The sequence below is a fragment of the Gorilla gorilla genome, chromosome 2, assembly GCF_029281585.2.
Source record: "Gorilla gorilla gorilla isolate KB3781 chromosome 2, NHGRI_mGorGor1-v2.1_pri, whole genome shotgun sequence".
Taxonomy (NCBI): Eukaryota; Metazoa; Chordata; class Mammalia; order Primates; family Hominidae; genus Gorilla; species Gorilla gorilla.
In genome coordinates, this window is record NC_086017.1 from 190335943 (window position 1) to 190363552 (window position 27610).

The 27610-nt window shown below is 42.5% G+C and overlaps 1 protein-coding gene and 1 pseudogene across 4 annotated transcripts; both read right to left on the reverse strand.

Annotated features, from left to right (window-relative positions):
- Positions 1-190: 190 nt before the first annotated feature.
- Positions 191-27610, reverse strand: KCNMB3 (potassium calcium-activated channel subfamily M regulatory beta subunit 3). 4 transcript variants are annotated; one of them, XM_063704397.1, is made up of 4 exons: positions 27191-27610; positions 11392-11583; positions 5110-5308; positions 191-692 (listed from the first exon to the last, which is right to left on the reverse strand). In XM_063704397.1, exons 1-4 carry the CDS (start codon positions 27250-27252, stop codon positions 624-626), a joined length of 522 nt encoding a protein of 173 aa, XP_063560467.1. In that variant the 5' UTR covers positions 27253-27610; the 3' UTR covers positions 191-623. The 4 variants fall into 4 exon arrangements, with proteins under 4 accessions (XP_063560467.1, XP_063560466.1, XP_004038086.1 ...); XM_063704396.1 differs by lacking the exon at positions 191-692 and adding an exon at positions 1776-3898; XM_004038038.4 differs by lacking the exons at positions 191-692; positions 27191-27610 and adding exons at positions 1776-3898; positions 19570-19700.
- On the reverse strand, positions 19641-21882 carry LOC101145529 (leucine-rich repeat flightless-interacting protein 1-like; annotated as a pseudogene).

The following is a 27610-nucleotide window of genomic DNA, read 5'->3' on the forward strand; positions in this document are numbered from 1 at the left end:
TTTCATATTAAAATATAATTAGACTAAACAATTCTAGTATGAATTTCCAAAATCATCTATTTATTTCATTTTTATTTAATTTTGTTTTTATTTCATTTTTAAAAGTCCCTTGTTCAATTTAATTTATGTTCCTAAGAGTGGTTGGAGAACTTGGCCTTCATCTGATTTCAAAAACGTTTTGAGTTTCAAATGAAGTTAATGGTTTCAGTGTGATTCAGTCCTCAGACCTAACTGGGTTGAATAAAATCTAAAAGAATATACCCTTTTGGAGCATAACATTTTAATACCTTGGGGAATGTGGCACTACCAAAAGAAGACTACTAACACGTCAGATGTTCACCTGGAAGCTTTAACAAGAAATTCGAACCACCCTTTTGGCCCCATTAATTGTAGCAAGTTTATTTCTCTATGTTTTGTCATTCAGTGAATTGAAGTCCTGTGGTATACTGCATTCATTAGAAGAAAAACGTTTTTAATGTCCTTTTAATGATGGCCCAGAAAGCATTTGACACAGCAAGATGCATGTGTTACTATATTGAGAATATAGAATAATAACAGTATCACTAAATTTAAGACCTCTTCCCAGTCTTGCTGTTCCTAGCAAGTTTGGCCTGTGACTGCACTTACTGTTTATGCTCATCAGAAACTGTCAATGTCTGCTTTTCTTTAACTCTGCAGTCTGTAACATCACGCTGTTTATTAAAAAAAAAGAAAAATTACTTTTTGTGTCCAAACAATCCTTAGTGTACTACATAAGCAAAAAACTGTGATAATTCTCTTTTGCCATTCCTTTTGAAAAGCAAGCCAGTGTTGCTAATAATCAAAATTTAGCTGAATTTGAGTTCTTTTCAGTAATGACTAAGAATACTTGATTGAAAATCTGAAACTATTATACCTTAAAAGCCAATTTTTCTACCCCAGTAAAGTGATGAATATTAAAGGAATGTATAAATATTTACTTCCTTTAAGCATAAAGAATTATATGCTTGTATTTTAAGAAATATATGTATATACATATATGTATGAATGTATGTATGTATATGCAATAGGTAAGTGGACTTTTTTCCAAGTCATTTGAAGATCAGAACCTAGAAATGAAGTTAGGCTAGAAGCAAACTGGTTTTGCTTTCAGTTCTCATAAACATTGCAAAAGGTAAGTGTGGGCTTTTCTTTGACCATTAATGCACATAGGCATTAACAACTTAGTATTTCTGAGCAATTAAGCAAATAATCACTTAAATTTTGTTTGCCAAATGGTTTAAATAATTTTGAATTGACTTTGTTCTCCAGGGATAATCTCTCTCTTTGCTGGAATGAATCAGGTAGCTCCTATCTAAATGGAAAACTGTGGTAATTGAAACACACACTTTACATTTTAAATTAGCAGTTTTGAATTTATTAGGGAAAAAAAAATCCCAGCAATTGCATATTGTTAGGTAGAAGTCAAATTTACAAAAACAGAATAGAGATGTGCCCTTGAGAAAAGTGTAGAATCTCAATGTGCAGATGATTTAAAATGTGCGTGCATATCAAATGTTCATGTGTACTTACATACTTTATTACAGAGAAGTCTTTGGTATACAAAATAGTTTACCACAACCTTTTAAACAGCAGGTTCTGGGCCTTAAATGCATATCACATTTAGCCAAGAGAACTCGGGTAGGGGCATGGGAAATGAACTGCAGCTCCCTATCCCTAGCTTCTATACCAGCTGTCCAGTGAAAAGTACCAAGGCTCACTGAATGTTATAACCTGGCAGATTTTTAAATAAATGATCTAACATTTTTGAGCACTGCTACTAGATGCTAGAAGCCAAGCTAAAGTGTTTCACATGCCCTACTTTGCTTATTCCATAAAATAACTGCGTGAAAGAACAGGTTATCCCCATTTTATAGATGAGAAAAGAAAGGTTTACACAGGTTAGCTTATTTGCCCAAAGTTGTAATTATGGCCTACGAAGTCAAATAAATCCTACTCTGAGACACATGTTCTTTCCACCATTGCACACTAGAAAGGAAAACACCAAGATTATTCATTACTGATCAAGTCAATATTGCTGTATTCAGCTAATTTAGTAATATGTGTCAAAATTAATTGCTAAAAGGGATTAAACTTAGAATCAGTTTTTTGTTTGATTATATCTACATACAAAAGTAGCTTCAAATGTCTCATTCTACTGTCCATAATTTAAGATTTTTGAGTATAATAAAATTTTAAAGATACTTTGAGGCACTTTGGAAAATCAGACCAAAATCTCTTTTCCACTCATAGATTCGGCTTAATCAATCTGGAAAGCATTTGTTGAGAGCCTTATGACATCATTTAATAACCACGGTTGATTCATTAATTAAAGTACAGACAATTGTTGACTATCCATGTGGGACTTTTCTATTAGGTTGATGCAAAAATAATTGCGGTTTTTCGCCATTAAAAGTTAACAGCAAAAACTGGAATTACTTTTGCACCAGCCTAATACGATGTGGATCATCTGAGATGAATGTTGAAATCCAGTATAGCTTCTTCATATTTCTGGCCCATTTTTTCCCACCAGAAAGTGCACAAAGTGAAATGAGCTTATGAAAAGCTTAATTAACTAGAAAAATGTTACTGAAAGAAAAATTACATGGTACATGACAAGGCTAAATACTAGTAACTCTAAACTTAGTGAATTTTCTAGGCAGCAGCTTTCCTCTGCTGGCTAGACTGGTAAAGAACAAACTAAAGCCAGGCGCAGTGGCTCACGCCTGTAATCCCAGCACTTTGGGAGGCCGAGGCGGGCAAATCACCTGAAGTCAGGAGTTCAAGACCAGCCTGACCAACATGGTGAAACCCTGTCTACACTAAAAATACAAAAATTAGCTGGGCATGGTGGTGCACACCTGTAATCCCAGCTACTTAGGAAGCTGAAGCAAGAGAATTGCTTGAACCCAGGAGGCAGAGGTCACAGTGAGCCAAGATTGCGCCACTGTGCTCCAGCCTGAGCGACAAGAGCAAAACTCCATCTCAAAAAGGAAAAAAAAAACAAAACTATAATAAATATGTTAGGTCCATGTTTTCTTAAGTTTTCTACCAGATTTTTATCTTCGTATAGTGAACGAACTGTTAAGAACTTTATTATGAGAAATATTTTAGTATGACCATATTGCATAGAGTTAGGCTGATGGTTCAGTGTTCAGTAGGTTAGATGCCCTCATTGTTTATTTCCATATTGACTGGTTCTAGCTAGAGCTGAAATTAGGCAAAGAATATCTTGAACTCATTTTGCTATACAGGAAAAAAAAAAGTGCTTCCTTAGCTCATTTGGAAAGAGATTGGGATTAGAAAAGATGGTGAATTTGTATGTATTTATAGAAATAAATAGAATACAAAATGAGGCTTTTAAATTTTTTCCCACATGAAAATATGATACTTTAATTATTACCTTTTACATTGTTAGTTTGCAGACAGGCATAATTAGGTCCTCAGTTGCAGAAATCACAGACATCTGAAGGCCAGCACTTTAATTTGGCCACCGTCTTAAGATTTCTCTGCTCCTTCCTTTGCTCCTCCTCATACTGCACAGTTTGAACTGATGCTGTTCTATATAAGGTACTTTTCCACCTACCTCATCTCTGACTACAGTGCTATATTTTTCACACAGTAAGGACAGGTGTTGTGTTAATCTCACCATGCCAACAATCAGGGCACCACCTAGCAGAGTCAGTGAAGGCCAAAATACACAGTGGAAGATAGCCATTTGGTCATACTTTTTTATAAGAATGACATCTTCAGATTGGCTGGCTGGACTGTAGAAGCATGAAAAGGGGGTTCCATTTTTGTGATCGAAGAATTCTTTTATGTCCAGAGCACTGTTGAGCAAATCATTTCTATCTTGGTGGCACTTAGGTGTGTAAAAGCACTAGGAATATGGAAGAGGGAAAAAGATAAAGGCACTGTCACCAATACCAAATACTTAACAGTTTTTAATTATGAAATAGCTTCAGGCTGAAGTTATTAGTGGGCAGTTTCAATCTTAGAAGGTGGTAAAATATTACATAGCTCATGGGAAAGGGTTGATTGGAGGGCCACAGTGAAATGGCCATTTCCAGTCATTAAGCAAGGATGTGGAAGAGAATTCTTAGTTTATATGACATTGCAGGAGAGTCAGTGACCAACTTCATAAGGAATATGACTCCTCCCTACATGCAGTTTCTTGGACTCTTGGACAGTATGAATCCGTTTGTCCATTGAACAAAAATGTATTGGGCCTCACTATGAGCTTTCAACGCTTAGTAATGCCTCTGTTGTCTCTGTCTTGATCTCCTGTAGCAAAATATTACCCTGAAGAAAAGCACGTTGAGGCTTTTGCTCTAGACTCACAGAGAGGGAGCCCCACCTGGACTTTGGTTCCTGGGAGACAGAACCAGTGGAGAAGGGAGCTCTGTCAGCTGGTGACTTTTTTCAAAAAAGCTTGAGGTTTATTACCATATCCATTAGGTCCTTGAGGTACTGTGCTAAAGGCCTACAAACTGTTTGAAATCTTAAAAATCATTGCATCCAAAATAGAAAACAAAAGTCATCGGATTGAAATTGATGCTTAAAGACAATAAAGTGTAACATGTCAACTAATCTAACACAACTTTTATAGTTAGGTATAAATATAAATTTTAAATCATATGAAAGACTATTTCAGGGATCATTTCTATAATTCGTTAAATCATATGAACCCATTGTGTAACTTATTAAAATAAAAATAATCTTTACATTTATTTGATAAGAAAAATTACTCGCTTGATTCAAGGGAGACTGTGAGTACACTGTAGCATATGTCATATGGCGCGGAGTGGAATCTCCAAAAGAAAGACTCCCCACAAATGACTACTCATTGGCTCAGCCTATAAATTCCAGACACCAAGTTGTGAAATTGGAATAATTTCTCTCCTTTCTATATACCCCATTTCTCCACCAAGAAGAAAGCTTCATTTATCCTGATTTGATCACTATAAAAATGTTCACTCCAAAAAAATAGATTTATCCCTAAAGACAACCCTGGGTTATTTATGTACCCTGCTAGGGACAGTCTGGCAGGGAAGGGTTGCTGTCATAAGAACTCTTTAAACTTTACAATACCTTGGGATTTATCTGGACAGCCTCTTCATTATAATGTAGGAGAGCTTTCTGACCTGAATGGCTGAGGTTCACAAACACCCGAAGACACGGGTACTTCCCCTGACCGCGGCAGTGCACACCACAGGTGAAGGCACAGTCCAGCCAGTCATCCATGATATCTGTGTGGATGGCAGTGCAGGTCGATTCTTCTCTCTGAATGCTTCAATTTGAAAAAAAAAAAAGTTCTTCACTTACTAGAAAATTTCATTCTACATTTTGGTGTGGTTATGAGCTTATGTACACAATGCCCAAGGCATTTGTGTACAAGGCATTTGTGTATTTTGAGGTGGTGCAGGATCCTTACAGCAGGCACATAATAAACAGGGAGCATGGAAGACACAGAGTTGGGGTAAAGAGCCGCAAAGTGCCAAGTTCCACCTCACTTCTGATGACCCTACTGGCGTATTTCTCACTACACCAGTGGTTTTCAAACTTCAGAATCATCTGTGAGTTTGTTAGAATGAAGAATTTGTTAAACTGTGGATTCCAGGGCTTCATTCCAGAAATTCTGGTTTGGTAGGTCTGACTTGAGGCCCAGGAATCTTTATCTTTAATAGTATTTAAGATGCAGGTATTTGGAGAACCACAGTGTAAACAGTGTTAGCATTACCGTAATGCTGTAACCACCAAGATTCACACTCACTCAGGAATCTCATCATCTCTCATGCTTCATCATCTCAAGATGCACTGGCTTGTCCTGATGAAAATGTGCCTTTGGAAGGAGTCTAACTACAGGGCCGTTGGTCAACATAGCCTACACACTTTCTGGCAACAAGGTACAATTCCACATACCCGCTACTTCCAAAGAGGCAAGTGCAAATCATACATGGAATCTCTCAGTAGAATACTTACCATATTTTTGCTGTCAGTTAGGTTCCTAGAGGTCAAGAGCTATATCCAATTCATCTGTATGTTCCTCAAAGCATGAAACAGAATGCTTCTCACTGAGTAGATGTTTAATAAGTGCTGTACTGAATTAATTTTTTTGGGGGGGGGGGATGGAGTTTCGCTCTTGTTGCCCAGGCTGGAGTGGTACAATCTCAGCTCACTGCAACCTCCGCCTTCTGGTTTCAAGTGATTCTCCTGCCTCAGCCTCCTGAGTAGCTGGGATTACAGGTGCGCACCATCACGCCCAGCTAATTTTTTGTATTTTTAGTAGAGATGGGGTTTCACCGCGTTGGCCAGGCTGGTCTTGAACTCCTGACCTCGTGATCCTCCCACCTTGGCCTCCCAAAGTGCTGGGATTACAGGCGTGAGCCACGGCTCCTGGCCTGAATTAAATTGTACTTGGAAAATTTCTTGAGAATTTTCACATGTAATACATATGCAAAACATCCCAGGTGCTATGAGAAGGGACAGACAAAATTCCTGCCATGAAGACCTTGTGGTGATGTTGAAGAGAAAGGACATGTGTATATGTATGAAATAATTTGAAAACAAGTCCAAGACAAAGTAAACGAGGGGAAGAGGAAACGCTTTGATTGAATATATGAGACCAGCTCTTCATATACCCTCACACTCACATATAGGTGGACTCCTGTGTTTACTTACCGGTTCCTTAAACATAATAAGTTAGATTAGCAAGCTCTAAAGTCAGAATGTTTGAAAAGCAGGGCCAGAGGCAGTGGCTCATGCCTATAATCCCAGCAGTTTGGGAGGCCGAGGCGGGCAGATCACTTGAGGCCAGGAGTTTGAGACCAGCCTGGCCAACATGGCGAAACCACGTCTTCACTGAAAATACAAAAATTAGCTGGGCATGGTGGCAGGCACCTGTAATCCCAGCTATACAGGAGGCTGAGGCAGGAGAATTGCTTAAACCCGGGAGGCAGAAGTTGCAGTGAGCCAAGATTGTGCTACTGCACTCCAGCCAGGGCAACAGAGGCCGACTCTGTCCCAAAAAAAAAAAAAAAAGTAAGAATGTTAGAAAAGCAATATTTAGCTAGGTTCATAATGCACTCTCATTAATCTCTTTGACCAAAATAATCATTTTCCCTTATTAATATAACAAACTTGAGACACACTGTGCCGTTCAACATGACCTCAAGGTCTGGGGTATAAAAATCACTAGATGTGGCCAAAGAAAAAATACTGGGCAAGTGAAAATACAAAAGTGGAAAATAAGATTATTTCATAGACTTAGCACTGGCCTGCTTTTTCGCTAAATTAATTTATATGTTTATTTTAACTAGGCATCTTGAAATAATAATTTAGAGTTACTTTTTATCTGTTAGAACTTAAGCTCTCTAAATCTTGACCGAGTACTGAACTGAGTATGATTTGAATTTTCCTTGAAGATTTTAGAAAGCTTCAAAATAGAGTGGGACATTCTGTCCCATGCACAAGGCCCCGGTCAGAGCCTTTCAGGTGGAACCAGGGATGTATTTAGGGCTAAAAAATAAGCATGTTCCTTCAATAGCATCGGGTGTGTATTTGGCTACAGCTGTGACAAAATCCAGCATCTGATTGAGAGATGAGAGGTTGAGGGAGTGGGGATAGGTATGAACTACGCAGGCCTTCTTAACTACCACCCTTTATGGAGCAAAACTACTCGCTGAGATGGCACAAGATGTAAGGCAAGAGAGAGATGAGAACTCACCACTCTTAGGCATTCACTTAATTAATTTAACCAAATAATTTCCAGGGATGCTTAGAAAAGTAAAACTTAATTATGAGCAACAGTTTGGTACCAGCTTGCAGAAGGTACCCTCAAGCCATCTCCCAAATATGTCACATTTTTAAAAATAATCTGATCTGCCTGTGCACATACATGGACATTTACTCAACATTCCCATACATTCAAACATTCAATCAAATTACATAGACATGTAATGCATATATATATATATAAGATGAGGGGAAAAGGAGTAAATGAAAAAGAGGAAAAAAAGACAGAATGAAGTCAGAAGTGAGGTACAGTCAAGACAAGAGAATATCTTGAGCCTAGGAGTTTGAGACTAGCCTGGACAACATAGTGAGATCCCACTTCTTAAAAAAAAAAAAGTTTAAAAAAAAGTGAGGTACAAATATGTAGTCTGCAGACCATAAGATCCCTTGTAGTTATGAGAACCGAGCTACAAATTTGCCTCTGGGCTTCCTAGCAGCCAAAGCAATGAAGGAAACACAACCAGATACAAGACTCCTGGTGTCCATTAAATGAAAGTAACCTGGTTGATCAGGAGCAGCACAGCTTCTCCTGGTGCTAATACCAGAGAGAAGCTTCTTCTGGAATTCTTCCAACAGTGGCACTGTGTGCTCTAGTAAATGGTGACTTCTACATCTTTCCCCTAACAATGGTAACCTAGGAATGGCAGGAGATGAATCATAAATAACAGAAGTAGGCCACTCTCTTCCTTGTTGATGACCCCTTTCCCTCACTGAACTCCTAGGCCTTCCTCTTCCACTCCCCCTGGGACTCCTGTTGCTCTTTGGCTGTCCAAAAAAAAAAAGGGCTGTCCAAAAATAAAGCAATGTCCAAAAAGCACCCCTTGCCTTCCTTTTACCCTGAACTGACCTGGCCCCAGAGTACCACATGTTGTGTGGGCCATCTTACAAAATTAAATAGCTCCTCCCCTTCCCTAATCAGAACCCCCATTCCCCTCATTTCAGCAAACATCATTTAGGTATTAAGAAGCAAGTCTTATGTCAGAATGGCAGGCATATTATTTACCAGCTATGTGAACTTGGGCAAGTTACTTGGCCTTTCTGAGCCTCAGCTTTCTCATTTATAAAATGAAAACTAAAATAATAACACTTCCATCATGGGCTGCTGTAGGTTTAAGTAGGATAAAATATAGTATGTATTGAGCATACAGCATATACCTAATAAGTAGCAACTAAAGTTGACCCTTGAACAATTCAGGGGTTAGGGATGCCAACACCACACCCCCAAACCTGCAGTTGAAAATTTGCATATAACTTTTGACTCCTCAAAAATTTAACTACTGGTCAGGCATGGTGGCTCATGCCTGTAATTCCAGCACTTTGGGAGACCAAGGTAGAAGGATGACTTGAGCTTAGGAGTTCATGACCAGCCTGGGCAACATAGGGGGATCCCATCTCTACCAACAATTTAAAAATTAGCCAAGTATGGTGGCACACACCTGTGGTCCCAGCTACTTGGGAGGCTGAGGCAGGAGGATCGCCTGAGCCCAGGAGGTCAAAGCTGCAGTGAGCCATGATTGAACCACTGCACTTCAGCCTGGGTGACAGAGTGACACCCTGCTTCAAAAAAAAAACTTAACTACTAATAGCCTACTGTTGACTGGAAGCCTTACCAATAAACAGTTGATTAAGACATATTTTGTATGTTTATATGTATTATATTATATATTGAATTCTTACAATAAAATAAGCTAGAATAGCCAGGCACAGTAGCTTATGCCTGTAACCCCACTGACTCAGAAAGCTGAGGTGGGAGGACTGCTTGAGCCCAGGAGTTCAAGACTGCAATGAGCTGTGATCACACCACTGCACTCCAGTGTGACAGAGCAAGACCCCGTCTCTTTTTTTTTTTTTTTTTTTTGAGACAGAGTCTCGCTCAGTCACCCAGGCTGGAGTGCAATGGCGCAATCTCGGCTCACTGCAAGCTCCACCTCCTGGGTTCATGCCATTCTCCTGCCTCAGCCTCCTGAGTAGCTGGGACTACAGGTGCCCGCCACCGCGCCCGGCTAATTTTTTTGTACTTTTAGTAGAGACGGGGTTTCACCGTGTTAGCCAGGATGGTCTCGATCTCCTGACCTCGTGATCCACCCATCTCGGCCTCCCAAAGTGCTGGGATTACAGGCGTGAGCCACTGCGCCTGGCCCAACCCCTTCTCTTAAAAAAATAAATAAATAAGCTAGAGAAAAGAAAATGTTATTAAGCAAATCATGGCCAGGCATGGTGGCTCACGCCTGTAATCCCAGCACTTTGGGAGGCCAAGGCGGGCAGATCACAGGGTCAGGAGTTCAAAGGTCAGGAGTTCAAGACCAGCCTGGCCAACATGGTGAAACCCCATCTCTACTAAAAATACAAAAATTAGTGGGCATGGTGGCAGGCGCCTGTAATCCCAGCTACTCAGGAGGCTGAGGCAGGAGAATTGCTTGAATTCGGGAGGCAGAGGTTGCAGTGAGCCAAGATCGCGCCACTGCACTCCAGCCTGGCGACAGAGCAAGACTCCGTCTCAGAAAAAAGAAAAGAAAAGAAAATCATAAGGAAGAACAAGATCATGTCATTTGCGGGGACATAGATGAAATGAAGCTGGAAGCCATTATCCTCAGCAAACTAATGCAGAAACAGAGAACCGAACACTGAATGTTCTCACTTATAAGTGGGAGCTGAATGATGAGAACACATGGACACCTAGGGGGGAGCAACACACACTGGGGCCTCTCAGTGGAGTAGGGGGAGGGAGAGCATCAGGAAGAATAGCTAATGCATGCTGGGCTTAATTAATACCCAGGTGATGGGTTGATCTGTGCTGCAAACCACCATGGCACACGTTTACCTTTGTAACAAACCTGCACATTCTGTACATGTACCCCGGAACTTAAAATAAAAATTGAAGAAAAAAAATCATAAGGAAGAGAAAACATGTTTACTATTTACTAAATGGAAGTGGATCATCATAAAGGTCCTCTCCCTGTCCTCTTCATGTTGAGTACGCTGAGGAGGAGGAGAAAGAGGAGGGATTGATCTTACTGTCTCAGGGGTGGCAGGCACAGAAGAAAATCCATTTATAAGTGGATTCCCGAAGTTCAAACCCATGTTGTTCAAAGGTCAACTGTATCACTACATATATTGAATAAAGAACCTAATTAAAAGAAAAGGAAGGAAACTAATATGTATTGAGCAACTACTATGTGCCAGGTAGACACTGTCAAACTCAAAAAATTCAGACTCAAAAAACTTTTATTGTGCTCGCATACAAGGTTTAACTCTCTCTTGGAATACCAACATTTTAAGGGGAGGATTTATGACCTAAATGAAGAAACTATAATTTGTGGATTACGTGTTTGGAGGTATATATAGATTATGAGATGGGAGGAGGCAGTGCAGGGCAATATCTTTGACCTTCTCGCCACCTCTTCCTCCACACCCAGCTGCCCCCAGCACTGACAACGGAAGAGGAATTGTATTTTTCTTTTTCTGGACCATGGCAGAGAGTCACAGATTGAGAAACCAAAGCCAGCCTCTCCTCCTTTACCGCTGTGCCTGGATCTTATCTGAATTGGAAACTCTAGATTTCCTTCCTCTGTTTCTTACCTGAGCATAAAAGGCTTTAGAATGGTTGTTCCGAGCAAGAAGAACATTAGGACTGAGAAGCCCATCATGGCAAACCCCAGCATCACGGCTCGGTCCTCTCCAGCACTGGATGGCAGCCTCTTGTGCACATCTAGTGGGTCTCCATCACTGTAGCCTGTCTCTCTCTTCTTCCCTGAGGCAGGAAAGGCTGTCCTTTGGGGAAAGGGAGAAGGAGATACTGCAGTGAGCTCATAAAGAAGGGGGAACATTTCCAATCCATGGGGACTGGAGGGATAATCTCATTTGCTGCCCACCTGTGTCTCGTGAGCAGGATGAATGCAACACAATGAAATCCCAGTTCAGAGCTTGGTGAAAAGTCCATCTAAACAAGCTAAAGTGATGTGTAATCAAGTATTTTTAAAGATATTGTAGCAAACAAGCCTAAGAAATGTTGCCTCATGCAAGTCTGTAGAGATCTGTTTAATCAATAACTAGAGAATGTTGTATGTAAATAAGTGTTACAAACTTTGTTATCTTTCAGGGATATTGCACGTCCCTCCTGAAAATTTGTTTACATTCTCCTTTGAATTCCACATGGAAAGAATGACTCAAAAAGTTCACATTTGGAATTAACAGCGTCCTGAACAGGGTTTGACTTGTTCTTTCATATTCACCTGTTGGAAAGGCAGCATATCCACCACCAGAATTTCTGGCCACTGCCCAGTCCACTCAGAATTATGAAGTTGTCATGGCCTCTTTGCTCCTCTCACCCTCCTTCTCCTCCTCTCTGGCCACTCATGGTTCTGCCTAAGTGTCCCTTCATTTCTTCTCTCCTCTCTCCACTGTGCCTGCAAACCTGCTCCAGCAAAGGATGAGATACATTCTCGCAGGGCAGGGTGTCTGGTGAACAGAAGAGTCCAACACAAAGGTCGCAAACCGGTGGGCATGGTGGCATCCAGCCCACAGATGTGTTTTGTTTGGCCTTCTCTGTCGTTTTTGTGTTTTTGTGTTTTTCTGTTTTTTGCTTTTTTTGAGACGGAGCCTCGCCCTGTTGCCCAGGCTGGGTACAATCTCAGTTCACTGCAACCTCCTCCGCCTCCCAGGTTCAAGCGATTCTCCTGCCTCAGCCTCCCTAGTAGCTGGGATTACAGGCGCCGGCCACCATGCCCAGCTAATTTTTGTATTTTAAGTAGAGACGGTGTTTCACCATGTTGGCCATAATGGTCTCGAACGCCTGACCTCATGATCCACCCACCTCAGCCTCCGAAAATGTTGGGACTACAGGCGTGAGCCACTGCGCCCGGCCCGGTTTATTATTATTTTTTTAATGTGGGATAACTTGTTAAGACCTTAAAAATCATGACATTTCTCATAAAAATGCTGAGTTCTGACTTTGGAAATAATCCCAAGATGCACGTCCCTGCAGATGAACAGCGGGCCCAGCAGAGCAGTGGCTGCCCCTGTGGAAGGTGTGTTCTCTAGTTTGCCAAAATCCCTCCACTTCCTACAGTGTCACTGATTTGCCATTCCCTGCTCAGTAGCCATTTGAGTTCCAGAAGTATCTCCATTTTAAGAAGCTTAATGAAATCTTAAGCCAAACAAATGCAGCACTAATGGTAGAAACACAGGCTCCATCAAGCTTCCTAAAAGCTTACTGCATTTTAAAGTCAAGCAAAAACCCCATCAAGGAAATTACTGGTTGTTTTTTTCCCAAAAGCAGTTTATGCCTTATCCCACATCCTTCCCCTTCCCTCTCCCTAGCTCCCTTTTCCCCCAGCAACATCTTTAGGTTCTAAAGCGAGTAAAAGGAATGTCAGACAGTCCAGAATGTTCCAAGAGCCTGTGCCAGGAAGCACCAACCTCAGAAGATGGCGGCACTCCATGGTTAACACTTCTTTGGGACCCGAGGATCTAGTTTAGGAATTTTTAGTTGTCTTTGATATTTTACTCATCCCCTATCATCCTACCATCAGAGAAGGGGCATGGAAAAAAATTTTAATGAAATTTGAACCTGTACTTTTTTTTTTTTTTGAGATGGAGTCTCCCTCTGTCACCCAGGCTGGAGTGCAGTGGGGCAATCTCGGCTCACTGCAACCTCCGTCTCCCAGGTTCAAGCAATTCTCCTGCCTCCGCCTCCTGAGTAGCTGGGACTACAGGCGCGCACCACCACGCCCGGCTAATTTTCGTATTTTTAGTAGAGACGGGGTTTCACTGTGTTAGCCAGGATGGTCTCGATCTCCTGACCTCGTGATCCACCCACCTCGGCCTCCCAAACTGCTAGGATTACAGGTGTGAGCCACTGCACCCAGCCACATTTTCTAATTTATCAATAAATAAGACAGATTGATTAAAAGAAAGTTTTAGCCCTAAAGTAGAGTTTGATGGTTTTTGTAGTTTCCAGGACCCAATATCCTGCATTTTCCCTTGTGCTCTAAAGCTGGACTTTAGTTGCTCTGTAGCGTAAGGTATCCCAGAGGTTTATTGTAAGATATCCTTGGAATCCATGGGTGAAGAGGCTTTTAATGAGGTCGCTCTTCTAATGCATCCCTAATACATTCTTTAACATACCCAATTATAATGGTATGTTATAAAAAACTGGCATAACCCGATTCTGATCTAATTTAGGAATAAGACAGACCTGTACTGTCCTAGACAAGACTTTTTATTTATAATTTTTCTGCCCACTTTGTTCCAAGGCTTTATGAAAAGTTGACAACTTCATAAGTCACTTGGAAAGAAGTTATTTCATGTGTGGGGAAGGGATAATATAAAATAATCATAAAAAACTAAAACATAGATAGGTTTGGCCAGGCGCAGTGGCTCATGCTTGTAATCCCAGCACTTTGGGAGGCCAAGGTGGGCAGATCACCTGAGCTCAGGAGTTTGAGACCAGCCTGACCAACATGGTGAAACCCTGTCTCTACTAAAAATACAAAATTTAGCCAGGCACGGTGGCATGCGCCTGTAATCACAGCTTCTCAGGAGGCTGAGGCAGGAAAATCGCTTGAACCCGGGTGGCAGAGGTTGCAGTGAGCCAAGATCACGCCACTGCACTCCAGCCTGGGCGACAGAGTGAGACTCCGTCTCAAAAAAAAAGTAAATAAATAAATTAAAAATTTTTTTTAAAAGCCCACATAGATACGTTTTTATTATTGTAAAAGTAGCAGGCTTCTGTTTCAGTGGTATGGTACACTAGACACCCACTCTAACTACAGACAACTAAAACTTCTGGCCAAAGCTTAAAAAGAATTGGAAATACTCAAAAGACAAAAACTATGTGAAAGTAGGAACCCAGAGAGGAAGGTGGACAGAAGTCAAGTTTTAACTTGAGGGCATTTGCGGAACTTGAGCTTTTGTTTCACAGTTTATAGGGTCAGAGGGACAGGAGACAATGTCCAGGGTCTATCTGAGGTATGTAGTTTAATATACCATCCAACTAGAGCTGGGACCCCAAAGGACTTAAAAGTCAGTGTCAGGTTGAACTGGAAATAGCCCCTCTCCCTTCACCCGCACCGCACCACTCCATACGAAATGGCAAGGAAAATGCCTTTCTCAGACCTTAACACTGACTAAAAGAGGAAAACTACAATCTCCCCTGAAATTTTAGATAATCCTCAAGGGGATCCTCAAGGGAGTTTACAGCCTGAATTCATACTACCTGGGTAATACAAAAATCTCAAGCTAAGAATTTCGTGTAATGTTGTTTAAGTAGGTAGTGCCCTCTGCAACCTGGCAAATTTAAATACATATGTTCTCTGTAGGCACACACATTTAACTTAGGCCTTAAAAGAATTCTATAGGCCAGGCGCAATGGCTCACGCCTGTAATCCCAGCACTTTTGGAGGTCAAGGCGGGCGAATCATGAAGTCAGGAGATCAAGACCATCCTGGCCTACATGGTGAGAAACCCTATCTCTACTAAAAATACAAAAAATTAGCTGGGCGTGGTGGCACATGCCTGTAATTCTAGCTGCTGCGGCAGGAGAATCCTTTGAACAAAGAGTCGGAGGTTGCAGTGAGCCAAGATCACGCCACTGCTCTCCAGCCTAGCAACAGAGCGAGACTCGTCTCAAATAAAATAAAATAAAAAAAGAAGACGTATATAAATGTCCAAGGAGTATATGCACTCATTTAAAAGTCATAAAACACACAACAGCCAGGCGAGGTAGTTCATGGCTATAATCCCAGCACTTTCAGAGGCTAAGGCAGGTGGATCACCTGAGGTCAGGAGTTTGAGACGAGCCTGGCCAACGTGGCTAAGCCCTGTCTCTATTAAAAATACAAAAATTAGCCAGGCGTAGTGGCAGGCACCTGTAATCCCGGCTACTCGGGAGGCTGAGGTGGGACAATCACTTGAACCCAGAAGGTGGACGTTGCAGTGAGCTGAGGTCGTGCCACTGCACTCCAGTCTGGGCAACAGAGCAAGACTCTATCTCAAAAAAAAATGAATAAATAAATAAATAATAAAAAATAAAATAAAAGTCATAAAACACACGGAAATCAAGGCGTTTGAGTGCAAAAAAAAATAGACCACAAAATGAGATCCACGAAAAATTTCAGATATTTTGCACAGAATATAAAATACACATCTGTAACATATTTAAAGAAATAAAGGAAGGATCAAAAATGTCAGAAATCAAGGAATTCTAAAATGTAGAGCTAATATTTAAAAAAGAATTTATAGAAATCAAAAATAAAATAATTGAAAGTAAAAATTTAATGAACAGACATAACACTCAATTAGATACATCTGAGAAGATAATTAGTGAACACAGAGCTGGATCTGCAAAAATAGCCAGAGTATAATACAGAGAGATTTTTAAATGGAAAGTATTAAAGAGAGGTTCAGAGACATGAAAGATAGATTAAATAGTGTAACATAATATCTATTCAGAATTCCAGAAGAAGAGAAGAGACATAAGTCAGAAGCAATATTTTAAAAAGATAGTCAAATTCTAGAACTGATTGAAGATCCAGTTCCCAGACTCCAGAAGCCCATGGAATAAAATAAAGAGGAACTTAAACACATCACAGATATATTGCACAGCTACAAAGACAAGAGAAAATCTTAACAGCCGCCAAAGAAAAAGACAAATTAACTTCAAAGTAATGACAGTTTGGCTGAGAGCTTACTTCTCGGTAACAAGACTAGAAGCCATAAGGCAAGAATATTATCAATATACTGAGAAAAAGTAACCACAGAATTCTGTGTCTACAAAAAAATCCTCTCAATAAATAAAGACATTTCAGACAAAGACATTTCAAACACAAAACTGAGTTTTTCCTTGATAGACCCTCACTGAAGGAAAAGGGTCAAGTATTTACTCAAGGCAGAACGAAAAAAAATCCAGGTAACAGCTGATATTTAACCAGAAATGAAGAGCAAATACAGAAGTAAACAGGTAAGTAAAGATATTAACTCTAAGCTGGACACAGTGGCTCACGCCTGTAATCCCAACACTTTGGGAGGCCCAAGTGGGCAGATCACCTGACGTCAGGAGTTCCAGACCAGCCTGCCCAACATGGCGAAACCCCATCTCTACAAAAAATACAAAAATTAGCTGGACGTGGTGGCACACACCTGTAATCCCAGCTACTCGGAAGGCTGAAACAGGAGAATCACCTAAACCCAGGAGGCAGAGGTTGCAGTAAGCCAAGATCACATCACTGCACTCCAGCCTGGGCAACAGAGGAAGACTCCATCTCAAAGAAAAAAAAAGATATTAATTCTATAAAATAATAATAATAGTAATTATCTTATTACTATTATGTCTTGTGGGGTTAAAAGAAAAGATAAATACATGACAAGAGGATATAATTTAGAGGGAGTAACAGTGGTAATTTTTCCATGGGGAAAAATAAAGACATTAATTTCATGTTGAAAAGTTCAAATATGCATGCTAAATAGAAATATCACCTTTCTCTACTCTTTTAGGTGATATTCCAGAAATTCCAAACTAGTAGAGAAACAAAGAATGGAAGGGAAAAAAATCAATCCAAAAAAGGCAATAAAGAAGAGGGAAAAACCCATGAAACAGTCAGGACAAATAGCACAAAATAACATGATAGAATAATGTTATTGCATCAGTATATCAGTAATTACAATAAAACTAAGTGGAGTAAATGATCCAGTTAAAAGACAGAGATTAGGGCTGGCTGTGGTGGCTCATGCCTATAGTCCCAACACTTTGGGAAACCAACGTGGGAGAATCACTTGAACCCAGGAGTTCGAGACCAACCTGGGCAACATAGCAAGACCCTGTCTCTACACAATAAAAATTAAAACACCATCCAGTTGTAGTGGCACACCTATAGTCCTAGCTACTCAGGAGGCTGAGCCAGGAGGATTGCTTGAGCCCAGGTGTTTGAGGCTGCAATAAGCTGTGATTGTGCCACTGCACTCCAGCCTCAGTGATAGGTGAGACCCTATCTCTAAAAAAACTGTTTTTCAAATATAAAGATTGTCAGACTAGATTTAAGTACATATAGATGGTCCCCCAACTTAAGATGGTTCCACTTGCAATTTTTTTACAACTATAAAATGTTTTTATTTCAATTACATAATAACTTATGTTTTCCTCAAATTTTAATGAGGATTTGGTCTTTTTGCATTCAATTCTATCTTGTAACAGTAATATGAATCTACATAATTTCATAAAATGTCAACATTCATACGGTACATTCCTTTGTGATTTTATATTTTACAATTAAATCTAACTTTACAATTATTTTTAAATGTTCATATAGAAAACAGATATTTTCTTCAGGCAGATCAAAACAAGAATTTTCCAATAAGAATATACTGGGACATAACAAATGAAAACATTTATAACAAAATACCAAAAGTGATTCAGCTCTTTAAAGTATCCTACTCCAGTCTAACTCGTAGTTTGCACAAGAACAAGTAACCTTTTTTTACTGTTCTTTTGAATGATGATTAGAAATTCAAACAAAGAGAAGTAATTTTAAGGTTCAAAAACTTTTTTTTTTTTTTAGAGACAGGGTCTCACTCTGTCTCCCAGGCTAGAGTACAGTGGTGCAATCATAGCTCACTGCAGCCTTGAACTCCTGGCCTCAAGCAATCCTCCAAACTTGGCTTCCCAATGTGCTAGGGTTACAGGCATGAAAACATTGTTTTGTGTGTGTGTGTGTTTTTTAGACAGAGTTTCGCTCGTTGTCCAGGCTGGAGTACAATGGCTTGATCTTGGCTGACTGCAATCTCCGCCTCTCAGGTTCAAGCGATTCTCCTGCCTCAGCCTCCGGAGTGGCTGGGATTACAGGCGCCCACCACCATGCCTGGCCAATTTTTTGTATTTTTAGTAGAGACAGGGTTTCACCATGTTGGCCAGGCTGGCCTTGAACTCCTGACCTCAGGTGATCCACCCGCCTTGGCCTCCCAACGTGCTGAGATTACAGGCGTGAGCCACCACGCCTGGCCAAAAACATTTAAAAAATGACTGTCCCTGCTCAAATACTGCAGTAGGAAATGTAATTTGACATGTATCACTTCCAGAAAAAATCTTTAAACTTTGTATAAAATGAATTTGATACATCATCAGCATGAAGTTAAAATCTCCTACAAAGTAAATTCAAGTATCATCAACAATGAGATCCAAAAGCATTGGTTCAAAAACAAAGACTTATATGAGGTGAAGGCAAATAAAGCCCCTCGTGCTTTCAGACGTTTACTTGTTATCCTTAAAATGATTATTGTTCTAAGGTGCAAATCTTTTCAGTGACCTATTTGCTATTTGGCGGTTTATCTCCTTTAAATAAAATACCATACAGGTTATAATGTATATTTTAAAATCAAATATGAAAGTACACATATATGAACAAGACATTAATTTAAATATTAATTATATTCATAATACAGAAGTCTAAGAATGCTATTTGGTCATTTCAATTAGATGCTGATATATTTGGTCAAGAATATTCACATTCCTATCAGCCTAAGGCAAATGGTAAATGCTTCTATTTTTATTAAGTGGACTATAAACAGTAGACATTATTGTTTGATACTACTGGATATATGCTCTCAATTAGAACGTACACTGATAACAAATATGTCTTTCTAATCTGGGTGATAACCTCAATGATTACATGGAAATCTACAAGTAACAGTCTATAACTTAAAGCAGTAGATCACCTCGTGATTGGCATACAGTGCATCTCTATGAATTTAGAACATTCTACTTACATTGGCAGTGGAGAGAAAAGAGCCCCTCACACTCAGACTTCCTGTGCACCATGCCTGCCGCCTGCCTCAGCTTAGGACATGGTACGGTCTTCTTTGCTTTTGCCCTTCTCGTTCCCTCCTCTGGTATCTTCTCTGCTTTCTGGATTGAAGTCCCCCGGCTCTCCTCCTGGTGCCAACAAGTCATCGTTTTTTAGGCTATCGCTGTCTAAAGCTTTCCTGATGGTCTGACTTGGATGTTCTGACATCCCACACCTCTCTGTACTTTCTGCTTCACAGGCATCACTAATGTCCCGTGAGGACTTTCATTTTTGGGTAGGGTGCAGCGATCTGCATCTTCGCTCTCTGGTTCTTCAGGATTGCTTTAAGTGGCACCATCTATTTTAGCATTATCTTTTGCAACACCTTCATCTAATTCTTCACCACCAGCCCTCGGACCTGATGATTGAACTGTGACATCCTCAAAATCTACTGTGTCTCTACCAGCTAGTACCTCCTCAGCTGCTGTTTTTACATCATTGCCTTCTTGGTCAAGTTTTCCATCCAACTTCATTTTAGGATTCTCTGGACAATCAACATTTTCACTGCTTTCTGCTGCAATTTTCTGTTTTGGATTTTCAGTCACCTCGTTTTGGGCTTCCACTGCTGACTTTCTGTCAGTAGACTTTACCTGCTCTTCTTCCTTAATTTCACTTAAATCTGTGTTCTGATAAGTTAACTCTTTTTAAACATCTTTAAGCGTTTCTACGGGTACTGGGGATTTTTTCTTCTTTTCTTTTTCTTGTTCTTTCTCTTCTGCGATGAGTCCAATGCCTCTCCCTGTTGGTCATTCTTTTCTTCATCTGGCTCTTTCATATCTGAGGGTTCACTTTGAGTGTCTACTGTACTTGGACCTGTCGCCTCCTGACCCTTGCTCTCAGTTCCTGCTGGAGAACCAGGAACATCTGTCTTGATTGGTTTCTCATCTCTTAATCCTTTTTCTTCACCCTCTTCTTCGTTGTGATCCCTACCTGCTTCTGTACTCTGCACTGGAACCTCCTTGGGCTCAGCTGCTTCCTGGTTGGTGAATTCTTTCTCTAAACTATGCCCTATGCTTGTCTCTAACTCTTGGGGGACCTCTACCATACATCTGTCATCATGATTAACTGTGTCATCACTATGCCCTGAAGGACATGAGGCCACTGTGTCTGCCTGCTCTCCAACCTGAGTCACCGCTGCCTCTCCCACATTCTCTGTGTGGCTCCCACCATCTAAGTCACTCCAACAGTTGGATGGCTCAAGGGGAGTTCTGGTCCTGTCATCTGGTGCACCCCATGACCTCATTTGACTCAACCTGTGCTGTGTTTTCAGGGAGAGAAGCGCTCTCAAGAATTTGGCTTTGAACCTGTTCCTCATAGGTAGCACCTGCTAAGGTTCCTAGGAATGGGGCAGTGTCTTCAGAGGATTTCTGGTCCTCGGCATTCTCACCAGCAGTGAATACCTCTATGTCCACACAATCCTTCACTGTGTCCTCTGTGTGTTGTTCTTTCTCAGTATTGTGCAAGATATCGCTTTTACCCACATTCGCCACGATTTCATTCTTCACCTCCACTTCACTGGCTTTCCTAGGGTCCCATCCCCTGTCGACTTGAGGGCATTTAACTCTTCTTTCGTCATCTTGGTTGGATCTTGGTATCCAACATTACTGAGAGTGTCGGAAGTCTCTCCATTGGTAACTATTTCTGAATTTAGGATTATTCCATGTTTCTCGAGCATTTCCTCTGTTTGCTTCAGGGCCTCCTTGACTTCAGCAAACTGAAACTGCAGTATACTGTGGGCGTGTTTTTCCCTTTCAAATTCTTTGTTTTTCTCTTCGTACTGCCGCCTAGATTCAGCCAGCTGTTCTTCAAGCTCCAGCAACATATCTTTCAGGGGGTCAACTTGGTAAATGAAGTTTGTCTTTTCGTTGTCTAGCTGAGCATTGGAAAACATAACCTTCTTATATTTCTCTTCAACTTCTGCTAGAGAGTCCTTGATTTCCCTGATGGACGCCTCGGTGTCGATGGAGATAGAGGTGTCTCCGCTGCCTCTCAGAGAGGAAGTCCCACCCAGAAAGGCCAGCGTGGCTGCAGACAGGCCCGGCATGTTCCGAGACCCCTTCTCAGTAAAATATTTTTCTGGTCTCTCTTCTACCTCCTTCTGCTGCCGCTCCAGCTCCTTCATGGGGATCTCACGAGCCTCCGCAAGGGCCGCCCGTTTTGCGGCGAGCCGAACCTCCGCCATCCTCTGCGCTTCCGGGCTCAAACAGTAGATCTCCCGGCTCTGTGTGCCGCGGGGCTAGTCATCCTGCTGGGCTCGGCCCGCTCCACCCGGCGGGGAACGCTCGGGGACCGTGCCGGAGCTCCCCGCGGGCCGGGCCAGGGGGCGCGCGCTCTGTCCGCGGAGACGGAGCCACTCGCCGCGAAGTGAACGCTCGCGCTTCCGGGGCCAAGAGCCAGCCCGCCGGGGAGCGGCTCGCGGGACTGGGCTCGGGCGCAGCCGGCAGGGGCGGGGCGTAGGTGGCCGCGGGCTGAGCCAGGCCGGGGGTGGAAGGGCTCGGAGGAAGCGGGGCTCGGGCGCCTCCTCCCGCCCCATGGCCCGCCCCGCCCCACACTTGCAATTTTTTTACATTACTATGGTGTGAAAGCAATATGCATTCAGTAGAAACTGTACCTCAGATTTTGAATTTGCATTATTTCCTGGGCTAGCGATATGCAGTACCCTACTCTCTTGAGATGCTGGGCAGTGGCAGCGAGCCATAGTTCCCAGTCTGCCACACAATCATGAGGGTAAATAGCTAATACTCTGAAGTTTTCAACTTACAGTATTTTCCACTTATGATGGATTTGTCAGGATGTAATCCCACTGTAAATGGAGGACTATCTATATGCATGTTTTTACAAAAGATACATCTAAAACAGATACAAAAAGGGTGAAATTTATAGGCAAAATGTAACAAAAAGCAAACATGAATGTTAAGAATTAAAAAGCTTTATTAGAAATTTAAAAATAAGTGTTTTAACACTGATTAAAGGCTCAATTCACACGGAAAATGTAACAATGCTAATTTGTATGTACCTGATAGCATTGTTTCACTGATTAAACTGCAAGAAGAAATAGACAAAATCCACTATCAGATTATGAGGTATTTTTATACGCTCCCCCAAGTAATTTAGATAGCTTGACCTGAACAAATCAGTAGGGTAATAGATTTAAGTAAAGCAATTAACAAGTTTTATCTAAATGATAAATATAGAATACTCACTTCTACATAATATATATTATTCCCAAGCATGTATGGAACATTTATGAAACTGTGTCCGGAATTGGTGGGTTCTTGGTCTCACCGACTTCAAGAATGAAGCCGCGGACCTTCGCAGTGACTGTTATAACTCTTAAGGCGGCGCCTCTGGAGTTGTTCATTCCTCCCGATGGGTTCGTGGTCTCCCTGGCTTCAGGAGTGAAGCTGCAGACCTTCGCAGTGAGTGTTACAGCTCATTAAGGCAGTGTGGACACAAAATAGGAGCAGTACCAAGATTTATTGCAAAGAGCAAAGGAACAAAGCCTCCACAGTGTGGAAAGGGACCTGAGCAGATTGCCACTGTTGGCTGCGGCAGCCTACTTTTATTCTTATCTGGCCCCACCCACATCCTGCTGATTGGTCCATTTTACAGAGAGCCGATTGGTCCATTTTACAGAGAGCTAATTGGCCCATTTTGACAGGGTGCTGATTGGTGCGTTTACAATCCCTGAGCTAGACACAAAGGTTCTCCACGTCCCCACTAGATTAGCTAGATACAGAGTGCGGACACAAACGTTTTCCAAGTCCCCACTAGAGTAGCTAGATACAGTGTCGATTGGTGCATTCACAAACCCTGAGCTAGACACAGGGTGCTGATTGGTGTGTTTGTAAACCTTGAGCTAGATACACAGTACTGATTGGTGTATTTACAATCCCTTAGCTAAACATAAACGTTCTCCAAGTCCCCACCAGACTCAGGAGCCCAGCTGGCTTCACCCAGTGGATCCTGCGCCGGGGCCACAGGTGGAGCTGCCTGCCAGTCCTGTGCATGTGCCCGCACTCCTCAGACCTTGAGTGGTCGATGGGACTGGGCACCGTGGAGCAGGGGGCAGCGCTCATCAGGGAGGCTCGGGCAGCACAGGAGCCGACGGAGGCGGGGGGAGGCTCAGGTATGGCGAGCTGCAGGTCCTGAGCCTTGCCCCACGGGGAGGCACCTAAGGCCCTGCGAGAAATTGAGCACAGCAGCTGCTGGCCCAGGTGCTAAGCCCCTCACTGTCCGGGGCTTGTAGGCCGGCCGGCCACTCGGAGTGCTGGCCCGCTGAGCCCACGCCCACCTGGAACTCGGACTGGCCCGCAAGCTCCACGCACAGCCCGGGTTCCCGCCCGCGCCTCTCCCTCCACACCTCCCTGCAAGCTGAGGGAGCCGGCTCTAGCCTTGGCCAGCCCAGAAAGGGGCTCCCACAGTGCAGCAGTGGGCTGCAGGGCTCCTCAGGCGCGGCCAGAGTGGGCGCCAAGGCCGAGGAGGTGCCGAGAGCGAGCGAGGGCTGCAAGGGCTGCCAGCACGTTGTCACCTCTCAAGACCTGACTACAAACTTAGCCACAAAGAATTCCTCAACAAATGTCAAATGATTCATGAAAGTAATATATTTTTATATGCTCATTGTATGAAACTTGAAAAATACAAAAAAAAATGTACAGAAGAGAACAAAAACTCACCCACAACACTTAAAGGTAATTATTGTGCACTTGATTGCTGGGTTAATCCCCTCCTGCTGTATATTAGGTTTTTTGTTTTTTGTTTCTGTTTTGTTTTTCTTTTTCTTTTCTTTTTTTTTTTTTTTTGAGATGGAGTCTCCCTCTGTCATCCAGGCTGCAGTGCAGTGGCATGATCTCAGCTCACTACAACCTCTGCTTCCCGGGTTCAAGCAATTCTCCTGCCTCAGCCTCCCAGGTAGCTAGGATTATAGGCGCCGGCTACCACGCCCAGCTAATTTTTTTGTTTTTAGTAGAAACGGGGTTTCACCATGTTGGCCAGGCTAGTCTCGAAATCTTGACCTCAAGTGATCCACCTGCCTCGGCCTCCCAAAGTGCTGAGATTATAGGCATAATCCACCGCACCTGGCCTATATTGTTTTAAACAGAATGAGATCACATTACATATGATTTGAGGTTTTTTTGTTAATCTTATCTTTTTCACTTAACATAATAAGAACTTTCCCATGTCATTAACAATTCTTTGTAATCCTATTGGCTACATAATGTTCCATCAATTAGATATGCCATATTTCCTTAACCATTTCCTTATTATTGAATATTATTAGGTTGTTTCCAGTTTTCTCAGACCATAAACAGCCTTGTAATTAACTTTGTTGTATTTACAAGCATCTTTCATCCAAGGACCCCGAAGCACTTAAGTATGATCTAGTTTGCTTTCTAGTCAGGAAGATGGATAAAAAGCATATTGATTCCTTTTTCTGCCAGTAATACATGTCCACTTCTAACCAGTGTATTACCTTGAGCTGTTTTATTCATAATCAAGGCAATATCCACCACCTTCTATTCTCTTCACTGCAGATAGGACTGACTTTCCCACCCAGCCCAAGTACGACACATAGCTACAGGCAGCTTCTGGCTTAGCCTGAGGCAAACTCAATTACAAACAGCCTGAACACACTCACCTGGGTGTGATCCCCACAGAAGCCAGCAGCCTCTCCCTCCAGCACTGAAACTTTTGCAAGAAGTATTCCTTAGAAACATGCTGTGGCTCATCAAAACTTCATAATTCATCTGACATTCATTTCACGGGTGTATGTGAAATGAATGTCTAAACATGAAGTACACTATATTAATATTTCCCTGTAATTTGTTTTGGTTACAGAGGAGACCCTTGGTAATTATTTTTACTCTTCTATTTTTTAATTACAACATTATTTAACACCTTATTTTGAAACAGCAAATAAGGTTAAGTCAACATAGTTCATCAAGTTCAGCAAGAGGAAATAGCAATAATTCAGTTGTGCATTTCAGAAATGAAAATGGGATATAGTAGGTTGCTTTGATGACAACACAACTGCCTTTCTATCTAGTTAATTGTGTGACGTATGGGACACTAAAACTTGTTTGCTTGCATGTTTCTCATTTGATCTTTTGCCATAAAGTAATTCATTTTGTCTGTTCACAAAAAAATTGGTTCATGTCTAGCGAGAAGAACACCTTTCTTTCCTCTGTAGTCTGTCTGGTCCTTCTTCCCTGAACCCCCATCTTATCCAGACTCCTGTATCTCACTCTCCTCATGCTCTCTCTCAAATACCTCTGAGTGCAGTTAAATGATAATGGAAGTGAGTAACATGATGACCATTACCATCTTTAATGTTTTCCAATTCTCAGCTCCCAACTCCACTAGAGCCAATAATAAATCATGCATATTTCCAGATAGTGAGTGAACCTGGTTCTGAAATGTACCCCTCCCAAAAGGTTTTTCTTTGTTTGAGACAGAGTTTGGCTCTTGTCGCCCAGGCTGGAGTGCAATGGCACAATCTCTGCTCACTGCAACCTCCTCCTCCCAGGTTCAAGCAATTCTCCAGCCTCAGCCTCCTGAGTAGCTGGGATTACAGGCGTGCCACCACCATGCCCAGCTAATTTTTGTATTTTTAGTAGAGACGGGGTTTCACCATGTTGGCCAGGCTGGTCTTGAACTCCTGACCTCAGGTGATCCACTCACCTCGGCCTCCCAAAGTGCTGGGATTACAGGTGTGAGCCACCGCGCCTGGCACAAAAGGTTTTAGTATCCCATTTGTCCAACACCCTCAGGCATCACTCTTCTCTCCATTTTGGTTCCCACATTGACTGCCCCATGCCCCAACCCTGGGGCAGGCAAAAGGGGTGCAGGTCACTAGAGGCTTTCAGCTTCTTTGCTTTTCACTTCCCTGGGGGAGAAAACGGGTCCTGAAAATAATCTCTCACTTCCCCCTTTAAGGAGAAGAGTAGGGTGGGTAATAACAATAGCTAAAAGGCTAGAGTTTAGGGAGGTGTAGAGCGTATACCCGGTATAACAGTATAGTTTAGAGAGGATGTGGTATACTGTGCTGAGACACGCAGGGGCTCTTACTATCTGCATTTCACAGATAAGGAGATGAGGCAAACAGAGAAGTTAAGTGACTTGCCCAGTCATATGGCTGATTAAGTGGTGAGCTGGGTTTGAATCCAAGGGCCGTGACTCCAGGGCTTCACCAATGGGACCAAATGCTGGTCTAATTTCTTCATTCCTCATTCAACCAACAGATCATTCTTGAGCACCAACTATGGGCTGGGCTATGATCAGTGCTGGGGAGCCACAGGTGAGTTTAAAAGGTCTCCAGTCTCCAAGAACTGGCAACCTAGAGGATAGAGCCAACAGGAAAGGCTGCAGCCCCGTGATGTGAGTGCTACTGGGGAAGCCTGCTGGGTACCCTGGGAGGCATGGCAAGTGGGCATCCTCAGAGAACAAGGAAACACTCGCTCCCCAAGCTCGAGATGTCCCCTCTTCTTGCAACTGCTTGTTCAGCCAGATTCCCACTACCGGCAGAGCTTCCGGAAGTGACTTACCTCCCCTGGCGCCTCCGGCTGCCCTGAAGTGTGATTTGCACGGGGATGCTGAAGGGCTGCATGAGGCCAGGGGCCTGAGAAAATGGCCCCCTTTCACCTGAGTCATGCCCCTGCGGGCGCAAGAAAGGTGAAGCTTAGGCATCCACGGAAGTGGAGTCCCAGCGGGAGCCCCCAGCCCCCAGCGCAGCTGCAGCCATTAGAAGCCACCCCCCCCCCCCGCCCCGCCCGCCTTCCTGGAGAGGTGAGAACTTAAGGCAGGCCAGCCACGTGGTTCTGCAGACTCCTGGCAAGGCGGAGCGGTCAGTTCTAGACGATCAAGAAGGACCTGCGTGGTTTGCTGCAGCCGAAGCTGCTTCTCTCTCTTTGCACTGTGCTTGCCGCCACCTCATCACCTGTGTTTCCGCCTCGGCAGCCGGGAGC

Excerpts from the sequence above, each read along its gene's own strand:
- KCNMB3 (XM_004038037.4), bottom strand. The coding sequence starts at position 11,752 with ATGGACTTTTCACCAAGCTCTGAACTGGGATTTCATTGTGTTGCATTC. Across the intron at positions 5,309-11,391 it reads CTAAAGCCTTTTATGCTCAG|CATTCAGAGAGAAGAATCGA; the intron begins GTAAGAAACAGA and ends TTCAAATTGAAG. Across the intron at positions 3,899-5,109 it reads CTGTCCAGATAAATCCCAAG|TGCTTTTACACACCTAAGTG; the intron begins GTATTGTAAAGT and ends CCATATTCCTAG.